The 21,329-nt window shown below is 42.0% G+C and overlaps 1 protein-coding gene and 2 pseudogenes across 2 annotated transcripts; 1 reads left to right on the top strand and 2 right to left on the bottom strand.

The window, feature by feature from the left end:
• Positions 1-4,263: 4,263 nt before the first annotated feature.
• On the top strand, positions 4,264-7,849 carry LOC133890060 (uncharacterized; annotated as a pseudogene).
• A 1,677-nt stretch (positions 7,850-9,526) lies between these two features.
• On the bottom strand, positions 9,527-12,284 carry LOC133891380 (uncharacterized). 2 transcript variants are annotated; one of them, XM_062332093.1, is made up of 8 exons: positions 12,077-12,284; positions 11,844-11,933; positions 11,026-11,085; positions 10,818-10,857; positions 10,642-10,738; positions 10,238-10,294; positions 10,072-10,163; positions 9,527-9,955 (listed from the first exon to the last, which is right to left on the bottom strand). In XM_062332093.1, the coding sequence occupies exons 1-8, from the start codon at positions 12,229-12,231 to the stop codon at positions 9,869-9,871; spliced, it is 678 nt and encodes a 225-aa protein (XP_062188077.1). In that variant the 5' UTR covers positions 12,232-12,284; the 3' UTR covers positions 9,527-9,868. The 2 variants fall into 2 exon arrangements, with proteins under 2 accessions (XP_062188077.1, XP_062188078.1); XM_062332094.1 differs by having other exon boundaries at positions 10,642-10,735.
• A 4,442-nt stretch (positions 12,285-16,726) lies between these two features.
• On the bottom strand, positions 16,727-18,660 carry LOC133890230 (protein ELC-like; annotated as a pseudogene).
• Positions 18,661-21,329: the final 2,669 nt, after the last annotated feature.

Below are 21,329 nucleotides of genomic sequence, written 5' to 3'. Positions count from 1 at the left end.
CCAATAATTTCAACTCTCAAGAGCAACTGATAAACAAGTAGAGTCCAAAAACAAAAACAACGACGACAATGACAACCACAACATCTCTTATGGCATTGGATCCAAATCCATAGGATTTAGTCCCAGTTTGAATTAAATCATATGCCCTTAACGTTATATTCTTACTCACTCATTGGGATTCTTGCCCTTGTTACTTCTGATTTTCTGGTGGCAATTGGGCTTTGAAACATGATTGCGAGCTTTCAAGACTGCTTGCTTCTCCCTTGATGACGATTTAGCAAAGTGAAACAAATCTATTGCAATTAGTTCGTTTTCTTACTGATCTTTTTTTCACTGATTTTCTTAAGGAGTTTAAGGCATATAGTCTCAATTCAAGTTCAAACAGGAACCTGCTCTCCCTACAAATAAAAAGGCAGAGGAGAATAATAAATTGAAACGGGAATATATTTCCCAATAAATGTAGATGTAACGATGATAAGATATTTAATATAACACATATTCTCCTCATGTCGCAAATATAACAGAAGGGTCTCGGACTATCCATTGTTCGCAAAAAAATATTTTTATAGTGGGTGGTAGATGCTTATCGGTTAACCGGTGCTTTTGTGCCCTCTTAAGCCGATCATATATGTGTGAAATAATAGAAACAAAACCCATATTTTAGATTTCCTCAAATAATGAAAGTACGATTCCTGGTCTTTGCACCAACAACAATTTCGGGCCTCTGCATCAACAAGAATTTGGATACACTGTTCTTTATATATAATCACATGTTTGTGGTTCATTTATAAATAAAGTGAAATTTGCTACAAAATATTGAACTTTGCTGACATTTGCTATTTCACACCAAACATATAGTATTTAATGCCGGTAGTGTCTTGTGGCAAATATCCACGAATTTTTAGTGTACATAAGCTAAATACGATAAGTTTGATGTGAAATGACACATGCTAGCAAAGTTCATTGTTATGTGGCAAATTTTGCCTATAAATGAATACAAGATGGTACCACTTAGAATTCGAAGTTGCTCGAGAGAACAAACCAAAATCTACAAGCATTTTTCAAATCTAAATCTCTATTAATATAAACAATGAGTTTCATTGTCCATCTCTCCCTCCCTGATGTCGCCCTCCCATTCCCCACCGCGCAAAACCGCTGCTCCTCCCTCCTTCACTGCTCCTCCCTGCTTCACCACGATGCACAAACACAACTGTTCAAAATGATTGTTCCTAATCCCCTTCCTCCCTTTACTCTTCGCCTGCACTGCCCCCCTCCCCTCGCCTCATATTAACCGCCCCACTCCCCTCACCTTCTGCGCCATGCTCATACTCCCAGATTAGTACATGAGGTGCTCACCGTCCTGTCGTGTGTGTGCAAGTTGTGGGAGCGAGTGGTCACCAGCCCCTACTGTAGCCAGGAGATTGATATGCACCCGTCGCCCCAATCCACCACAACCGCGCTAACATCACAACATGTATGTGCCTCCCATGCGCCACCACTTCCGTCTTGAGATGCAGTGACCGGCGTGCCACTCTGCATTCTCTACTCTAACCCGGTTTGTAGTTCTTTGTCCCCCCCCCCCCCTGAATTGCTACGAGGATTCGATCCTAGTTTAGTTGTCCGCATTTTAGTTTGTCTACGCCAACCAAACCATTGTGTCATCAGAGAGGTGGGTGAGAGCCATAGACGGTTGGACGCCACCAAGCTCCAGTACTTGCTCCCAAGCACTAGCGCGTGTCACCTGTTCGACGGAATGGCTAAGTGGAGCGACAACAGTAAGGCATCAACGGCAAGTGTGAACGCAGCGCCGCAGTGGCCAGTGAGTGCAAGATGATGTCGTTGCCTACAATCTCCAAGGTGTTTGACGCGATGTGCTTGCCAGCATCGCATGGATTGGACAGCCAACATCAATGGTAGGTAGCTCGAGGGGAGATGGCACAATCTATTTATTTCATAGGCTTATGGCAGCCTGTCTTGGTTGTTCATGGTATGTGCATGTGCTTATCTTTGCGATTACTTGCCTACATTTTAGTTTGTTACACTCACTTGTAGGGTCAACCTCATGTTCTGAATCGGTTTGTGCATCTTATATCTCTTCATTGCAGCTCTTTCTGGTCGACTTGTTTTCTTGCGTGAAACTTTTTCCCCTGTAATTATTTTGAGGTTGAGAATCACTTAACGGTTACATAAGGAGATTTGGGTTCGAAAAATTGTTCCCCACTGCAAGCAGTCTTTGGTGATTCAAAGACCGTTGGTAGGCTAGGAATGCTCATCTAGCATAATTGCGCAATGCTGATTCTTTAGCTTCTCTTTATTAATTGCGAAATGATGTGAAATCATATGATTATTACTCTAAGAAGATCCTTCTCTAGGATAAATCATATTATTTCAATAAATTTTTGTTGGATAAGCCAATGATCAGACTCTTCGTAAGTTGTACTTTGTTAGACTATCTTTAGTTATTGTACCTTGCAAATGATCAGATAACAGTCGATATCATATTTATTATAGTGCAAGAGATTAGCTCGGTTCACTGTTTTTATTTTTTTGTTAAACTCACATTTTGAAATCGAACGAGCTCTATGTAATGTCCTCACAAGTTATAATATCTCATATACAATATTGAGGATGTAGGTTAAAATTTTCCTTTCTTTAATCATTAAATAGCATGATCTCATAGGTATTGAGCTACACTGCTAGCATATAATACACTCAGGTATGTTTCCTTAATTGTCGTAAAAATAAAAGTACATATTTAAGCTTTAGGTGATCTAAAATAGCTATTTTGTGAGGAAGCAATATGGTTGTTGTTTCGTTAGATATTCAATATTGCTACTAGGCTCCTTTCAGGCTTCAGAAGATGCATTCAGAGAAGATACAAATGAGATGATATGGTTAGCATTGCAAACTTTCACTTGACATGAGTCATCAGCATAATTTTTGCATTCCCGTTGAAGTTTGAACATCAAGAGTATGGTTCATGATCCAACAAAAAAGAAGCATAAGTGGAGATGAGTGGCACGCGACACTTTTAAGTACTCATGTTGTCAGCCCTTACCTTTTTTCTTAAGACACTCATCTAATCATCTAAAAAAAAGTCAATCGCTAGCCCGTTACATTTTTTGAATAAATTGTTATTGTATTCAAGAGATGCGAGAAATTGGATGGCCTCTGTGCAGCAGCAATGACAAGGCTTCTCACATGGCTTCCTGTAGGATGCTCGCTAAGACATCGATTTCGAGGGCCTCGACTTATGATATCAGCGTTGTGATCATACAACTGAAGAATTTTTCAAGCTCTTAACTTAATTATGGGAGAAACTAAATTAAGGCTATATATTGCATATATTGCAGGCGATTGTTACTATTGTTCTACTAATTTGTGTTTAATTAGTGTATGTGCTGTTGATGTGTCGTTCTTGGTAAAAAATAAATCTCCCTGCGAATGAGCTGACAGGATATTGAATTTTGCGGTAAAATATCTGTACCCAACATTAGTTCTCACCACATAGTTTTTCTCACCAAGTTACTGTCTTACTGAAGTTTTTTTGTGCATCGGTGGAAAAATGCAGTTCCCTGAATGTTCTTCTGCATCAGGAGTAGAAGAATGTTCACCTGATCTAGCTGTTATACCTTTCCTTATTGATTCTATGAATTTTGTTGTTTTAGCTATTAGGTTCAGTGTATTGTAGGACTACTCAGCTGGACAGTTTTACTGGGCCTAACCTGTTATCTGGAACAAAACAGCATTATTTTACGATGTTTACCAGAACTGCAAAGTGATTCAAAACTAGTGTCGTACTATCACGACCGGAAAATGGAAAAGAAACTCAAATAGATTTCCAGATGTGCCCGCAATTAAATTGGCACTTGTCACCAATATAGATAGAGTTATTGCAGTAGTTTCTGGTTCCGTACAGGACCAGATATGATGTTTGTCCAGCCTGGTGCTATATCCAACAATCCAGGGACATCAGGCCACATGATAGTTTTGGCGAACCTGTTTGTAGCATTGAAAATGTCATTTCTACTGTGTTTTAATGTTGATGCTTAGATATGACTAGCTTACAGTGCATTGTGTGCAAACCATTCAGGTTATCTGTGTTAGGCCTGTTTACTGTAATGTGAACATCAGTCTGACTTTCTGCTTATTATGTGATAAATCAATAAGGACCTTCTTGACTTTCACACATAGTGTGACAAGTATTATATATCTTTATTATTTATCTTTTTGCCATTTTGATTCACAAACTGTGCAGGAGTATTTTGTGTGCCAAGGAAATGTCTGCCTCTGAAAACCAGGCTGATGAAGCCAGCAAGGATACCAGTGACAGGACAATTTTCCTACTCTCGATCAAAATTCGTATACGTCTACCACTGAGAAAGAGGTTCGGATGGCTTTCAGACCATGAGCACAGGGGTACCTGAGGATACTAAAAACCTCCCCGCTAATGAAGTACCTGAACAGACTGATAACAGCATCCAAAGCATGGCTTTTACAGTCACTGAAGTGAAGGTTAAGGAGGCAAACAGCAATCCCTCAGGAGAAGGGATGTGTAAAGAGGCGAACAGCAACAGCCTGAGCAAAACACTGTCAATGGACACACTACCTGAAGAGGCCAATTTCATGATTCCAAGCAATAACCTGACAACCAGTACTGGAGTGGATGGTAAAGAGGAAAGCAGTTACCTTGTACGAAAGGGGCCATGTGAAGAGGGAAACAAAACCATCCTGAGCAAGGGCCTGCCTCCTGAGAATAGCAGCTACACACCAATTAAGGAATCATGCGTAGGAGCTACCGATAACACCCCAAGCAAGAGACTGGCAATCACAGGAATGAAGGGTGAAGTGGAAAAGAGCAACTCCAAAATGAGGCCTTGTGAAGATGCTAGTAACAATATCCTGAGCAATAGGCACTGTATGAGACAAACAGCAACGCCTCAAGTAAGGGTGTACGTAATGAGACTACGATCAACAACCCAAGCAAGAATCTGACAACCTCTGCAGTGAAGTGTGACAAGCCTGGTCGAAGAAGCTAGAAACAACATTGTGTCTGACAAGCTATCTGCTGAGGCTAGAAAGAAGGCCTCAAACAGAAGGCCAGCTATTCCAGCTAATGGCAAGATGTCTAGCAAAAAGCTAGCTACCTCTGGGGTCCATGCTACTGACACCAGCAAGAACACTTCTGGAATGAAGCCTTTTAACTCTGTTGGTCAGGCTGTGGGTCAAAGTACCAGTGCTGCAAACTTGGAGGCCATAAAAGAGTATAAAGAGTTCGGGAAGAAGGTCAGGAGAACTGTATACCTTGATAACTTGTCTCCCTTAGCTACAGAGGCAGTGATAAAGATGGCTTTGAATCAATTAGGGAGTGTCAGAATGGTCAATTTTTTGGTCAACTACTCAGTTCCATATGACATTCCTCAATCTGCGTTAGTAGAAATGGAAAATGAGAAGGATGCTGAGTCCGTAGTCACCATGCTGCATGAGTTCCCATTCATGATTTCTGGGATGCCACGGCCTGTGAGGGCGACGCTTGCAACAGCTGAAATGTTCAATGATCGTCCCCGGAGACCTGGTAGTAAGTTAGAATTTTGTTGGGTGGGCCCTACAAACCCTGATTATGAAAAGGTTAGAAAGTTTAAGTTAATGTCCAAGAGACATGAGATGGGGAACTTGGTACTAATCAAGGTAATTCAAGGTAAAATCACTACTACAAAAATTATTTTCAGATTTGAGTAGTAACCCATTTGCACAGATGTTTAGCCACCCACCTCTGGTCGATGGCCTGTGAAAATAGACGATTTTCACAGGCGCAAAAAGACCGTCTGTAAATACCTATTACCAGAGACGGTTCACTTAAGGAACCACCTGTGAACTCTTATTACCACAGACAGTTCACTTGGAAGTGAACTATGGTAAAATGTTTTTACAGGTAGTTACTTAAGCAGACCACCTGTGGTAATTCGATTTTCATATGCGGTTTCTTAAGAGAAACGCCTCTGTTAATCAATTTCCAGAATTAATGTTTTTTAGCCTAAAAAAGCGAACTTTTTTTGCACGTGAGGAACCTCGCGCCCGCGTCGTCTCGTAAGTCACAAGTCACGCGATTTTTAGCTTCAAATACGCGCGCGTGCGATTCGTGGCACTCGAACCGGAATCTCTCAGCTTACGCGATACATCCTTACCATCCCACAAAAGAAGTATTAGTGATATTAATAGTATAAGCAATCCTTTTGATCTCTTCTCCCATTACTAGAGGCGGTTCGCAAAGGAATCGTCTCTGAAAATAGGTTGTAAAAATTTATAGCTTTTTTATATGAAGTCAGATGGAGATAAATTTTTTATGAAAATTGTAGCTCTCAACGAGATCCACAACTTTGTAGTTGATTTTTTTTGAATTTGAAGTCATTATTAGATGTCTAAATAATGACAAAGCAAAACATGCATCTGGGTCTGATCTTAGTGAGAGGACTCCTAAAAAGGCCAAAACTGATACTGGAAAGGGAGTTATTTCCACTTCTGTCTTTACTAGTAGGGGCAAAATCTATCTCAAGAGTGTTTTCTCTTTGAGGCTTGTGCATGATCATTCTCAGTTTGTTCCACCCAAGGTTAAAGTTCTAGATAGATCCATTTGAATATGGCTCAAACTATTGATGGGGGTTAACATTTCACCATCTGAATAATAACTTAAAATGAAAAAGTTTTCAATTACAAAGTTGTAGATCTCGTCGAGGACTACAATTATAAAGTTTGTCCTCATCCGACTTCGTATGAAAAAATTACTAATTTTTGCAGCCCATTACCAGAGACGGTTCACATAAAGAACTGTCTCTAAAAATCATCTTCATTACGAGAGCGGGTTTACATAAGAAACCGTATCTGAAAATGCCCTTTTACACAGGTAGCTTCTTATGTGGCCCGCCCGTGATAATCATCCTATTTCCAGAGGTGGTTCTTTATCTGAACCGTAATAGCACAGACGGTTTACATAAGAAATCATTTGTGTAATGACTATTTACACAGACGGTTCACATAAGGAATCATCTATGGTAATCATCCATTTGAACAGGCGGCTGTCGTAAGCAGCTGTCTATGGAAATTTGTTTCCACAAGCGATCTGAAACCGCAGGTGACTGCTCAGGCGGTTTGTCATTTGAGCTGCTTGTGGAAAGGCACCTTGAGTATCTGAAAAAGTTTTTATAGTAGTGAATATTATTCTATGAACTTGAATAGCTATCATCCTATCTCAAAGAAGTTTCAGAATAGAAATATACAACTAAAATTCATACTTGAAGTTTTCTTACAGTAAAATTTTAGTAGAGTCAATGTTATCTAAGTCATGTCAAAGTTCTTGCATGTGATGTGCCCTCATGTTCACTATTTGCGTCACTGATGCATTATGCTGATTATTTCTTTGAATCCTAATAGCACCAACTGGAAGCGGAGGAATTGCTCGCAAAGCAGCAGCAGGACATTCTGAATTGCAACTACATGAAGATTGAAGCCGCAGACACTGTCATTCTGGGTGGCAGGGTTAATCGTTTGAGCCGCATTTATGACATCAGTTTGGATGAAGTGTTCTGAAAGCGCCGGGTTTACATGGTATTAGAATTTTGGGAACATATTTTTTTGGGAGGATTTTGACCTTAGAATATGATATTAGGATCTGGTTGAAGTGCGTCTGTTTTAATGTTTGTAGAGTGGCATCGATATTACATAGTTTGCAACATATTGCAGTTCGGACTTCATCTAGGAGATCTAGCTACCTTGTTTTTCTCATATGCAGCATGAAACAATCAGTTGATGATTATATATGGATGGAATTCGACCTGATACATTTTGTGCTTTAGCATTGCTTATGGATAACTTGGGAAGTTCAAATTTTGAATTCAAATTTTGAAGATATCAATACTTTGGGAAGTCTCCTATTTTCTTCTTGATGTTCAAATATATGCTATGAAGCTTTTCATTGTGGCAATGACCTCAAATCCATCAATAATAAGGTTAAGCTGTTCACACAAGTATTCAGGATTTCATATACTGGCGCTTCAGTATTTTACGTTTAATATCTCAAGTAACATATAGGTCCTGAGCCACAGGGTGATCCTGGTAGATCCAGGACTACCCTGATTCAGCCCAAAATTTAGCCCATTCTAAAATATTTAGTCCAGTTAAAAAAATAGAAACAGCCAAAATCGACGCCTCCTCACCTCCTCAACTCCTCGTAATCCTCGCCTGACGCGGTCACGAACTCATCTGGCGATTGCGATTATCATCTGCGACTCTGCTGCTCTGCGGAGTGCGAACACCGGACGGCCGGACGGGACACCTCACAGCCTCTGCGGACGCCTCACGCCACAGCGCGTCAGCGCCAGCGCTACTGCGCACGGCCGGACACCCAGACGATGGCACGTTGCGTCGCTGCCGGCTGCCCGCGGGTCTTCGCGAATCGCGAGTTGCCAGCCATGCAGACGCCCGTGAGGCCGTGACGCGAACGGCCATGACGCCGCACGCGGTCACGCGGACGGCGGACGCTCAGAGTCAGAGGGAAACCAAACAGAGGTATGGGCTTAGAATTTTAGAAGTGACAAGTCATACCGTCATATAGTGTCAGACTTGAGAGGCTGAGACAAAGTCTCTGAAGCGTGTCAATCAGTATTCAGTACATGTACATCTTCCTGCAGTCACAGCCTTAATTCCTCACAGGTGAGCTAGTGTCAACCATCTAGTTGTTTCCGGTTTATCTGTTTCAATTTTTATGCCATGGAATTTTACTGATTTGTGCCGTGCTATTCGTGTACGTGTATCGATCAGGTTCAGGTGACGACTGACAACCTTGCACAGATGAAAAGGCAAGGAGATATTGCTTCGTTTTTCCGAAAACATGAAGCAAAGACAAAGAAAATTACGGCTGAGAAGCATGTTCAAACTCAAGAACAAAAAGCATCTCATGTTCCGACTATGGCTGAAAAGCAATCTCAAGAACAACTACATTATATTTTGATTCCAGTTGTAGCTGAAGAGCGACATCAAAAACAAGAACCATTACTAATTTGTGATGTTGATCGTCTCGAACATGATCCTGGCTTAAGAGTGCCTATTGCAAGCTATAATGTCAATGATCAAAATGCGATACGAAGAGGATATATTTTAAAAGGTTCATGCCAACCTTATGCCCTTATTACCCAACCAGGAACATATACGGTAAATATCGTCGCTTCAGTATTATTTGATTCTATAAATATCCTTGGTTTGAATATAGTATTAAGAAGGATGCAGCATTTTGTATGGTATGTTATTTGTTTAGCAAGAGAGGCAGTAAATTTGTTAAGGATGATTGGAGAAATTAGAACATAGGTAATGATACACTTGAGAAACATGTGGAAGGTACAGATAGTGCTCACAAAGCTGCGTAAGAGAGATATGATTTATTTGTACAAGGTAAACCAATTGATGATGTTATTCTTGAGGTGTAACAACATGGTCTAAATCTCCACAAGATTAGATTAACATATTCACTTAATATGGTGTCAGATCCTCAAGAATGCCAACCTATGTAGTGACAGAACCATAATCTTTCCCCGTCAAATTTTTGGGACGAGTGGTAACATGTACAATACCAGCCCTGCTGTTTTCAAAGAGGAAAAATAGCACAATCGAACACTACGCCTATATTTGTTCAACAAGCTCCAGATCAAATCCAATATCACGGTTTATGCTTGTGCTTCCTGAATCTCCATATTATTGGTTAAACCATAACAAATCTGTATTAAAAAGAAAAGAAAAGGCCAATAAAGAGATCCCGTTTTGTCTATTGCCTCCCAGGGAATCCGCCTCCCAGAGCAAGTGCGTCGTACAAGGAGCAGCATCACTCATCGTCAACAAAATCATCATCGGAGCCACACTCGAGAAATGAGCCAATCGACTTGCGAAAGATGATAAAGGATTTGTTATCCTGCGTAAACAAAGCCATGATATAGAAATGTACCTTATCAATCAGTTCTGGAATCTGGATATCCGGAAATATAGTGTAAGAGGAGCAAGCATATGTAATATATCTGCATGATATACCTGCTTCATCCTTCTGACAGATTGTTCCACGTATGTTATCTTCTCTGAGAATGTTTTGTCAAGTTCTGATAATGTGGCGGTCTCCGCCTTCTCTGTTTGAAAGAATGATAGTCAGGGAAAACATCTTTCTGTTGCATGAAATTGGAAAATTCATCCAGTTACTTACTATGATGTTCATACTGCTCAAGCAACTTCTTCTCAACTTCAACTTTTGAGAACAGTTCTGCAAATCATGACATTTAAAGAGGTCAGTTGATAGGCTAATATCTTTGCCAAGTCAATAAGGATACTGCAGCTCTTTGTAGAGACAGCATGCAAATCCATTCAGACAAGCAGCAAAAAGGCAACAACAACATATTTTAGTAAAGAAAGCATAAAAGTTGGTTTGAAGGTGTCCTCTACATTCTATTATGTAAAAGTAAAAACAAAATCAAGCATCCTGGAATTATTGCTACTAGGCATTTTTTTTAAAGTAAAAAGAAGGAAAAACAAGAGACACACTTTGTATATAGCTGAAGATATCAGTGAGAAGCAACTATCACAAATGCAGCTAGCCCTTATTTGACCCACCTCTGAAAGTCTGCAAGTGTGCATCCTTTTCTCTACAGAACATCTCGTATGTTTCTTGAAACTTGCTGTACTCTTTGTTCAGTGAACTCTCACACTGCTAATAGTACAGATCTCAAGTCATTATTTCTTCTATAGGCAAACAAATAAATTGGTTGAATGAATTGCAATTCCAATACCTCTTTGGAAGTGTTTGACAGTACTTTTAGCAAATTCTGCCTGCATGTGTAATAGGAGAACAGGTTAGTGTATTCTCAGTAAAGATGAGTATTTTTTTAACTATTGGCAACTGCTAACTGGCAAGTATAAAGACATTTTTACACTTCATGAAGGAATATGTTTAGACGTTTAGTGTATGGAACAAATATTCACACGCAAGTGAAATACCTTTCCTCCTCAAATTTCAACTGGGTTTCTTCTAGCATAGTTTGAATATCCGCTGCGACACTACAGATTAAGAAAACCATCAGCAACAAGATTGTAGTAGTACAGACGAAAGAGCATACTTTCAGATTTAACAGATCATGCATTCCACGAGCAAACTTGACAAAATGTCAAATGGGGAAAATCTGATCAATTATATATAGTTACTCTTCCCACTATCTGTCTCAAATGATTTGTTGTTTACAATTCTAAGTAGCTCCCTGTTGTTCAGGAAACAATAAAGATTATGATTGCCCAAAAGGACAAGCATCTTGAGGGGAACAAAAAAAATCTCAGAACACTAATTCAGCCGGCCATCACAATATTAGCAAGAACATTTCCATCAGTCATTCAGATCACACAGTATGTAGCACAACAATATCACCAAAAGAGCCCGAATTAATCCAAGAAACAACGAGCTTCATACACGAGATTGCACGATGAGCACACTTGCAACTGTCCAAGTTGCAGATGTATTTCCCTCCCATTCACCATAAATTGTGAGTTAATTCAACACCGTTGCAGCGCTACACCACAAGGCCAGCAAATACAGATCCTAAAAGGCTGCACAATTGCATAAACTGTAGATCAGGGCAAGATTTTACCAGCAACATGTCTTCTGAAAAAAAGATACTACAAGATGTAAAACAAGTGAATTCAACACAGGCAACATTCTGGACGATTGCAAACCAATAGCTTCATACAGCACACTGATATTAAAAACTGCTCATGTAATTAAGCTGGAAAAAGAGGAAAATGAGGAAACTCTCCAGGGTTCTCACCTGGCGATGATCTGCTCGCACATCTTCTGGCAATCCTTGTTGGCCCCGCCCTTGATCAGACGCAGCAGGCACACGATCTCCCTCAAGTCGCTGCCGGCGCCCCCGCGAAATTAAGCATCACAGATCAGCCCATGAGAACAAGGGCGGTTCAGAAATCAGACTCCGGCGAGCAAAATCGAAGACGGAATATTCCAGATCGGAGTAGTAGGAACGGGGAGGCGCCGAGGCGGCACCTGACCAAGTCGCCCTCGGAGTCGGAGTCCGAGACGGAGTCGCAGTCGCCGTCGGCGCCGCATTCGTCCGAATCGCACGGCTGCTTTCCTGGAAGCAGAGAGTCACCGCTCGTGGCCCTCCTTCCGCCGCCACAGGGAGTCGTCGCCGGCGGCATCGCGGGGTGGACCAGAGAGGTGGGAGAGAGTGCGGGAATTGAAATTTCGAAATATGGTGTGGCGGGGTTAATTAAATTTTTTTGTCACTTTAGCGGAACATATTCGCAAAAAACATCCACTCGAGCCAAAATGTCATCTGCAAACCCCACAAAAATAGCTTATTTGCAACTTTGAGACTTTTTTCCAATCACGTGACATTTTTTATTTTTGTTTTTCCTATCGATGTGGATATTCACCGGAAATGACCACTTTGTCTCCTCTCTCTCAGTTCACCCTCAGATCTGCCACTGCGGTAGCCTCGGCTACCCTCCCTAGCTGCTGAGGCGATGGCGACGGAAGGAGGATGTGACATGGAGCACCTCGGGCTCCTACTCCAGCACCTTGGACGCGGACACTAATGGCAAGTGCACCGGCGCCAGCCGTGGGCGGTGGTGTGGGTCGGCCCAAGCAGGATACGGTGGCGGTGAAGGGTTCCTTGTCTTCGCCGTTGGCGATGGAGACGGAGGAGTGGTAGGAGTGCACGGAGCCCATCGCAATGGCGAGAGCTAACTGACAGAGGTGGGAACGCGAGCTGGGGGAGTGAGAACGATGGCGAGATGGCGCTTGGTCTGATTCTTGCTGTTTGGCCTTGGACGTCGCGTGCTAGTGGTACGACCCCTCAGCAATGGGCGGCGGCCAGCTCCGCCTCGAGCTACGCACGCCAGCCATGGTCATCATGCTATACGGGAGCACGGTGCTGCTGGCGTACATCCTATCGGTCATGCCATTCGAGGCGGCCCGCGTGTCGGGCACCGGCAACGCCACAAACGCCATCGTGGCCACACACCTCCTGCTCACCGTGGGAGCATTTGCGGGCGCGTTGGCCTTCTTCGGCCTCCGCATCGGTGACCTCCCCTGCGCTGCTACTCCTACAGTTGTGTTCCTTGCGATGAGTTCCGCAAGGGCTACAATTGCGAGTACACGCACAATGTCTTCGAGTGTTGGCTCCACCCGATGCAGTATCGGTCGGGCCTCTACAAGGACGAGGTTGGATGCGCGTATCACATCTGCTTCTTCGCACATAAGCCAGAGGAGCTCCGCACCATCAACCCATCTGTCATCTTCGTCGGCATGTGGAGGGGCGCCTCAGCGTCAAACGTCACCGCCAGGCTCAAGCCACCAGGGAACTGGAGGATGGCAATGGATCCACCAAAGAAGTTGCGGCGGAAGTCGGGCTCCTGGGCTCTACCGTCGTGCCGACTGGAGGATGCGAATTGTGGCAACACTGAAGTGAAGGATTCATTCGCGGAGGGGCGCCTCGGCATCGAATGTCACAACCGGGCCCATGCCACCGAGTAACCGGAGGACGGCGGTGGAGTCGCCAAAGAAGTTGCGGCGAAAGTCAGGCTCCTAGACTGGTGTGCCACGGCACAACCCCGCCCACGTGTTGAAGAAGTTCCAAAAGGGGGTGCCATCCACGACGGCGTGATTGGCGATGAAGCTGACAAACACGATGCCGTCGCCAAGCACGGTGAGCTGGAAGGACATGAGCGGGCGTTGGTCGTGGCCGTCATAGCTCATCATTCGGTCCCACGGGGAACATCCCGTTTGTGAGCATGGTCAGCACGTTAGCATCAGGCACGAGGAAGCCGATGAGCAAGACAGCAGGCGCGACCGCGTGATAGAACTGAGATGTGAGGAAGAACTGAGATATGCGAGGGAGAACCATAAGAGAGGAGGCAAAGTGATCATTTCTAGTGAATATCTACATCGACATAGACAAAAAAAATAAAAAATGCCACATAGCGGGAAAAAAAAGCCTCAAAGTGGTGAGATTCAGGTGACATTTTAGCATAACAACTAAGTGGATGTTGTTTTGAGAATATAACATTCGCTAGAGTGGCAAAAAATTAATTAACTCAGGATTCTGCCTTAGAAAAGATGCGGATATATGTGTAGAGTAGCAAAGGTTGCCTTGGATTCTCGGTCGTTCAATGGAACAACAGACGGTTGATCAGCTCTTACTTTTTTCAAACCTAGATTATCCATTTCGGATTTTTCATTAGAGCATCTTCAATCGAACCCTCAAATTTGGCTCCCTATTCTCCTACATAGGGACCTCTCTATCTAGATTTCACTCACTATTTGTCATCGAACTCCAACCAATTCCCAAAATCTCGCTCTTTAAATTCCACTTACATATATTTTATTAGTATCCTATAAATAAAAAAATATTTATAATGATTATATTTCCAACTGCTAAATTTTGTATATGTTTGAATTTTATTTGAATTCAAATTGGATTAAAAGAAGAATATCACATGAAATAATAAAAATACATATAAATAGAACATTACAAAAGAACTCACTTTGTCACCTATAACCTAGGGTAGAAAATAATTTTAGAAATTAGTCCATCACGTGAGAAGAATATTAATGAAATTTTTGAGATTTTTGGAAATTTATTTAAGAACCTAACAATTGTTAGAAGTTATAAGAGTAACATTTTTTTGGGAGAATTTTAGTTTAAATTGTACATAGAATTTTTAGGTGAATCTAATTAAAATAGGTTACACATAGATTATGCAATATTTACAAAAATTTTAGGATTTTTAGAGCAATATAAGACCACTATTTTGAATAGAGAAAATAGGAAGAGAAATTGAAGCTATCAAACACTGTTCGTAGAGGGTCCACGTGTCATCGTCTCCTTCATTCTAGCGAACCGGAGATGGTGAGCTGGTCCCGCTCACTGGAAGTGGTGAGCCAGGCGGAGCGGATAGCGAGTGGGCAAATTTGGTGATAGCGATAGCGATAGCGATAGCGAGTTGATTAGAGCGTTTTTTTTTTGTCCGGCTCAGCAAATTTGGTGATAGCGAGCCATTTGTCGAGCCGGTTAAAGTTGCTTTTAGTCCAATGAAAATACATCCAGAAAAGGATAATAATACAGAATGATAATGTTTACGCTTGGGCGTCTAAAACTAACAAAATAAATTGGACACATTCGTCTGCCCATACCTGCCTTCCTAGCAAGCATCAAACCTACTAGCTAAACAGGAAAAAAAGTACTTATCCGGTCTCCGATCCCAACCACTCCTATCCATCCCTCATGCACTCCTCCTATTGCTTCCCTCCCTGTGGAAGGAGATCATTTGATGTAACTGTAATATAACCTAGTCGCTGACATGTAGACTAACTCTTAGTGGACTCTGTGTATCAGCGACGATATCACCCTGTGTCAACGATTAGTAAATCACCGATCTTACGAACTTACAGAAATAATAGAAGATGTTTCTAGTAGACGAATCATAGCACACACATGATTTTATATAGGTTCAGATTTTTCTTAGGATAATAGCTATACATAATGTTGATCTTGTATTAATCTCTAGGACTATTTACAAAAGGTTATTTGGCTAGACTAGATAGATTCAATCTAGTCAGATGGCTCCCTTATGAGTAGTCATGAAGAGATACTAATACAAATTTAAGTTATAGAAGACTCGAGGGTTCTAAGCTCCTGTAGGTTTAAATAGCTTCAATGGACTTGTTGAGGCTTCAATTAGCTTATCCTTCGTAGGATCTGCATATATAGAGGGATCGTTTTATAACTTCTGAAGTTTTTTCTTATCATTTTTGAGATAAATTTATTTGTTTATGAGATATCTTGAATATATGCGGGTAGTTTTTATAAGTTTAGAATTCTTTTTCGGGAATAAGAATATACCCGAGAATGTTGAAAAACTCTAAAATATCCGGATAAGATAATTTTATACTACCATCGTCACCCGTGCAGTTAGAGGAACCGCTTCCCTCCCCGCTCCCCGGCTCCCCCTCCCCCGCTCTCTCTCTGCTCCCACGGAACCTAAACAAAGGAATCAGATCTGTGTGCCGAAAGGAGAAGAAGACACCGGAGGCAATGAAGAGGAGCATGGAGGCCAGATTCGACAGCTAGAGGGGATTTGAGTCTGCCGGTGATGAGAACTAGCAAACCACGTCCTTCTCACTAGCTCGTGTCGTCGCTTCCGTCTGTGCAAATCCCCTTCACCCATTTGTTGCATATGTTTTCTTAATTTGTTGCATACCTCTTCTCTTTTTGTTACTCTCACCAAATTCGTATATTCAATGTGAATCCGTGAGCTTTTTTCAAGCTGTTGCAAATGAGCTTCTAATCTATTGCATATTTTTACGAAAAATGTCGCACAAGAACTTTTTTGTTGCAGCTAATTGACCATTTTTTGTTGCAGCTGGGTAATCTATTTGTTGCATAAGGATTTTTTTTTCTGTTGTCAAGGGATTTGTTTTTGTTGCACGAAGGCTTTTTTATTGGGAAAATTTAGATATATGCTATTATAAATATCGGTTTTGAAATATGTAATTATAAATCCGGTATTTTGAAACATATCATTTGTGAATCTCCTAAAATTGTATCCATGTCATTACCTACGTCTCCAGCTCTATTTCATACATTTTCTTACTGTTGTATATCCGTATCGACCATTTTGCCCCCCACGCCTATTCCATATTGCCGTATCTCCTGTTCTCCACGACCCAGGCCTTTATCACGTTGGTGGCCATCATGATGTCCTGCAGGCAGCACTCCAACGCGCCCTTCTCCACCCTATCGGTAACGAAGTCGCCCCTGTGGTGTGTAGCTCTGCCTGGATAGTGAAGAGGGTGTAGACCTTGGCCTCACGGGCGATGCATAGGGTGGCAGCATCTACGTAGGACATGTCGACGAGCTTGGTGATGGTGTTGCGCTTGAAGGCTTCAACGGGGTCTTCGGTGGGAGGCGAGCGTGCGGTGAGCTAGGGTGAGGCAGGGAACCCATCAGCCCTATAGGGGGAGGGCAGAAGGAAAAGGGTTAGGTGGGGGTGGGGACTACTCGTGTTGGAGTGGGAGGGTTAGGAGGTGGAGCGGCAGTAAGGGGATTCCTGGTGAATAGGGATGGGTCAAGTCTGAATAGGTGGGAGAGGGATCAGATCAGGTCAACGAGGTTGAAGGAGGGGAAGACCCATGAGCGAAGGTAGGGGCGTTAGCGATGAGGCTGGAGTGCTCAATGAGCGGGTGGTGGGGCTTGATGATCATGTCACGGATGAGGGAGTGGAAGACGAGGGGCGGGGAGCGCGGGTATGGCTCAAGGAGCCAGATAACGGCGGGGAGGTTGTAGGAGGCGTCGACACGGTGGATGGGGATACAGATCTACAGCCGGAGACGTAGGCAATGATATGGATCCAATTTTAAGAGATTTGTAATGGCATGTTTCTAAATACTAGGTTTTTAATGATATATTTTAAACCATAATATTTATAATAGCATATATCTAAATTTTCCCTTTTATTGATGCAGAAGACTTGTTCTTATCAATTTTCTGCCAAATATATTTTTCGTTTAGAGATTTTTCTCACTATTTTTTTCAGATGAAGGAGACAATGTTGTTGCGGTGTGAGTTTTTCGATCCATGTAGGATTGGAAGCTCCACTCGGCAAATGTGTAGCTAAAAACAAATAATTTTGTTGCGGCTAGAGCTTTCTATATGGGATTCGACGTCTAGGTAATTCAGTTGGTTTACCTCTTTCTTGCAATGGCCACCAACAGTCACCTCTCTCTTAGACAAAAAGGATACTTTTCAACTTCAACCTGACAATGAATGTCCAATTTCTTCCTAGAAGTTTGAACAGAGGTTTACTTAAAACCTTAGGTCTTAAACTAGTATATAACTGAGTCTTGAAAATTTATCTTTTAGTTATAACTAGTTGAATGGTCGTGTGTTGTATCAGGAGCTAGAAATTTGTATATAATAATATTATTGATTTCTCTAGAACAACTAGTGTAGGCTGGTATAGGCCGATGTGGTCAGTAGAGTGTGGTGTGTGCTCTGACCAGTAATGGATGATGGCCCAGTATAGGTGCTGTGCAGACCGACTGCTGAGGTGGCTAGCATGGACTTGCTGCGCTGGTGCATGGATGTAGAGAGAGGCTAAGGCGGCTAGTGGGCCGATCTAGCGTATGTGGAGCAGAGAGGCTCAGTTTGAGGCTCGCCTAAAGGTGATAGCATGAAGCACATGAGTGAGCTGGAGCAGCCCATGCGTTGGAGCAAGCCTAGGCCCAGGCGGGTAGTCATCTGTGGGGAGGGCAAGATGTGGAGGCAAGATACATAAAGATGTAGAAATCACTATACAATTTTTAAGTAGTAGAGACATGTGCTAATGCAATAAAACCATCAACAACTAGTAGTTGGAACCAAAAGATGTAGTGAAAGAAAGTCATCCCGGCGATGAATTAACCACTGAAGCAGTGAACGGTGAAATTTATTTCCTGTCGGGCTTGGGGGGCCCGAGGCCATGGCACGACCCCTGCATCACCGTTGACAAGCCCGAAAAATGAACTGACAGGTGGGCTATATTCCTCTGAACCCATTTAACCATTTCTCCCATCTGTGAGCCCATCTTTCCTCAACTCCTTCCGCGTCACCTCAGTTTTCCCCTTCCGAGCAAAATGCTCAGCCTAATGCTGACTGATGAAGATGAAAAATGCTAAAGACCTAACTGGACAGCGTAGCAAAAATAATCTTATTAGATTATGATTATAATTTTAATGATTAATGATAATATAGTCATTAGAACAAATATATTTGTTAAAAATATATGTTAGTAAGTTTTATGGATACAATATATCAAGAAGTCGCCACAGCTGAGACAAAGTTTGATTGAATTGGAGAAGTCCTAGAAAAATTGACCTCACCAGATGGTCCGGTATTCATGGGTTGAACTCACCAAAGTTTTTTTTCAGAGGTAAAGTGAAGGCTGATGACTTTACCGACTGGTCCGGTGCTATGTGTGTTGAACTCACTAGAGTATTTCTGAAAAAGAGTGAGAAGACTGAGGACCTCATCGGATAATCTGGTGATCTGTACTGCATAACACCGGAATATTTCATGCAAAGAAGAATACAAGTGCAGAAGACTGAAGATCAACTCACCGGATGGTCCGGTGAGTATGGCACTGAACCATTTCTTGCAGAGGCAAATGCAAGTGTTAAAGAATGAAGAAAACCCATCGGAAGGTCCGGTGCTCTGAAGATGAATGCATCGGAGCATTTTACATAGAGAGGCTGCAAAAGACTCGGATGGCTCAAGATAACTCACCGGAACATTCGGTGATGGATTTAAAGGCACACCTGAGTGTCTGGTGCTTATAGAGGCTTTGAGTGGAGTTTCAACGACTAGTTTCTAAGATTGTACTCACTGGATAATCCGGTATTAGTACTATTGTTCTCACCGGATCATCTGGTATTAATAGCTTTTCTGAGCCATTGGGAAAACGGTTAGTTGACGGGTTTGAGGCTATAAATACCTATCCACGTAGTCATTTGAAGGTGTGGTATGCTTCTGGAGTGTAGAGGAAGTTCATACATATTTGAGAAGACATTCAAGCCACCAAAATGCTTAAAGTGATCATCCAAGACGACTAAGCATAAGATTAGAGAGTGTTTAGTGCTTATAAATCTAGAGTGAGTTGTAGCTAAGTGTTGTAGCTTGAAGAAGGGATTAAAGAGTGATCCTAGTTTGTACCGAGTGGTACATCGGCGTCTTGAAGTCTTGGTGACTTGCTGGCATCTTTGACCTTGGTGGCTTAAGCTTATTGACCATCCGACTTGGTGTGAAGCAACGGTAAGACATGTGCACGTGGATGCGAATACTCTTGCTTTGGTGGCTCAAGCTTTGAAATGATCACGACGGTATGTGATTGGAAGAGAGGTTAGTGGTGAGACATTGCCTTGGTGGCTTGGTGGCTCATCAAGCTTGAGACCTTGTCTTAGTGACTTGGTAGCACAAGAGCCATGATCAGAAGAGAATTGGCGATAGGGATCATATCCTTTGTGGAGCTTCAACGTGGACTAGGGATGACATTCATGCTATCGATACCATGCCGAGAAAAATCTCTTGTGCCGAGTTTGTCTCTCTACCTTATTTACATTTCTGCATTTACATACTTGCAATTTACCTTGCTAGAGTAGGTTACAATCCTCTTGAGTGGTAGAGTAGACATACTAGATAAATCTAGAGCACATTTAGATAGAAATTGAGATATGTTTATCTTGTGAAGTTTTTTGGGAGCTAATTTGGTTTAGGTTTCTAAGCTTCATAATTCACCCTCCTTTTAGGACATCACCATTCTTCACAATTGGTATCAAAGTCTCGTGCTCTTCATAGACTTAACATCCTAAAGTTATGACATCCGGAGTTGGGATGGATACTCATAGTGCTCTACTTTTCGATGACATAAATTTTCCACCATTGAAACATTCTAATTTGTTGTTATTTGCAAGCTAAGGGTCTAGATGTTTGGAGAGTCAACGAGGAAGGGATGAGACCTCGCATCATCAACAATGAGAGGTAATTAGATGCATTGGCGAAGAGTATCCTTTTATCATCTTTAAATGCTGATACATTTAATCGTATTTATTCTCTCACCAATGCATATGATATTTGGAATAGTCTCATTGAAATATATGAAGGCACAAATGATACACGCAATGATAAATATCATGTGCTTGTTAATAAGCTCAATAGCATCGAACAATTTACCCATAAAAGTGCTAATGACATGTACTCACGTTTGAGTATTCTTGTCAATAAGATCAATAGGCTAGGTTTGATGCCAATTGACAATGATCAAGTGGTGAGAAGAATACTTCAAGCTCTTCTTCCAAAGTATAAGTTGATAGTCTCCATCATCTACGACAACAACGACATCAAAAATATGACTCCAAGTCAAGTGCTCGGCAAGATCACCACCCATGAGATGACCATAAACATGGAGGGTAGAAGCTTGCTCTCACAAGAAACTTGCTCTCACAAGCAAGCAAGCACCATGCCCACATATGAAGAAAAAAATAAGGAGGAAAGAGCAAGAGTCAAGCTCAATCGAAGATAATAGAGATAAAGATGAAGATGATAAGCAAAGCACATCAAGTGACGAAGAAATGGACCCCAAAGTTACCAAGCTCATCTCTCAAGTGGATAAGAACATCAAGAAGATCAATGCCAAGATTGATCATAGAATCTCTATGAAAGACTTGGTCAAAAATATTGATCGCATAAAAAAGAAGAAGA

Source organism: Phragmites australis, chromosome 14 (assembly GCF_958298935.1).
Source record: "Phragmites australis chromosome 14, lpPhrAust1.1, whole genome shotgun sequence".
Lineage (NCBI taxonomy): Eukaryota > Viridiplantae > Streptophyta > Magnoliopsida > Poales > Poaceae > Phragmites > Phragmites australis.
This window is presented reverse-complemented; position numbering and strand designations above follow the sequence as displayed.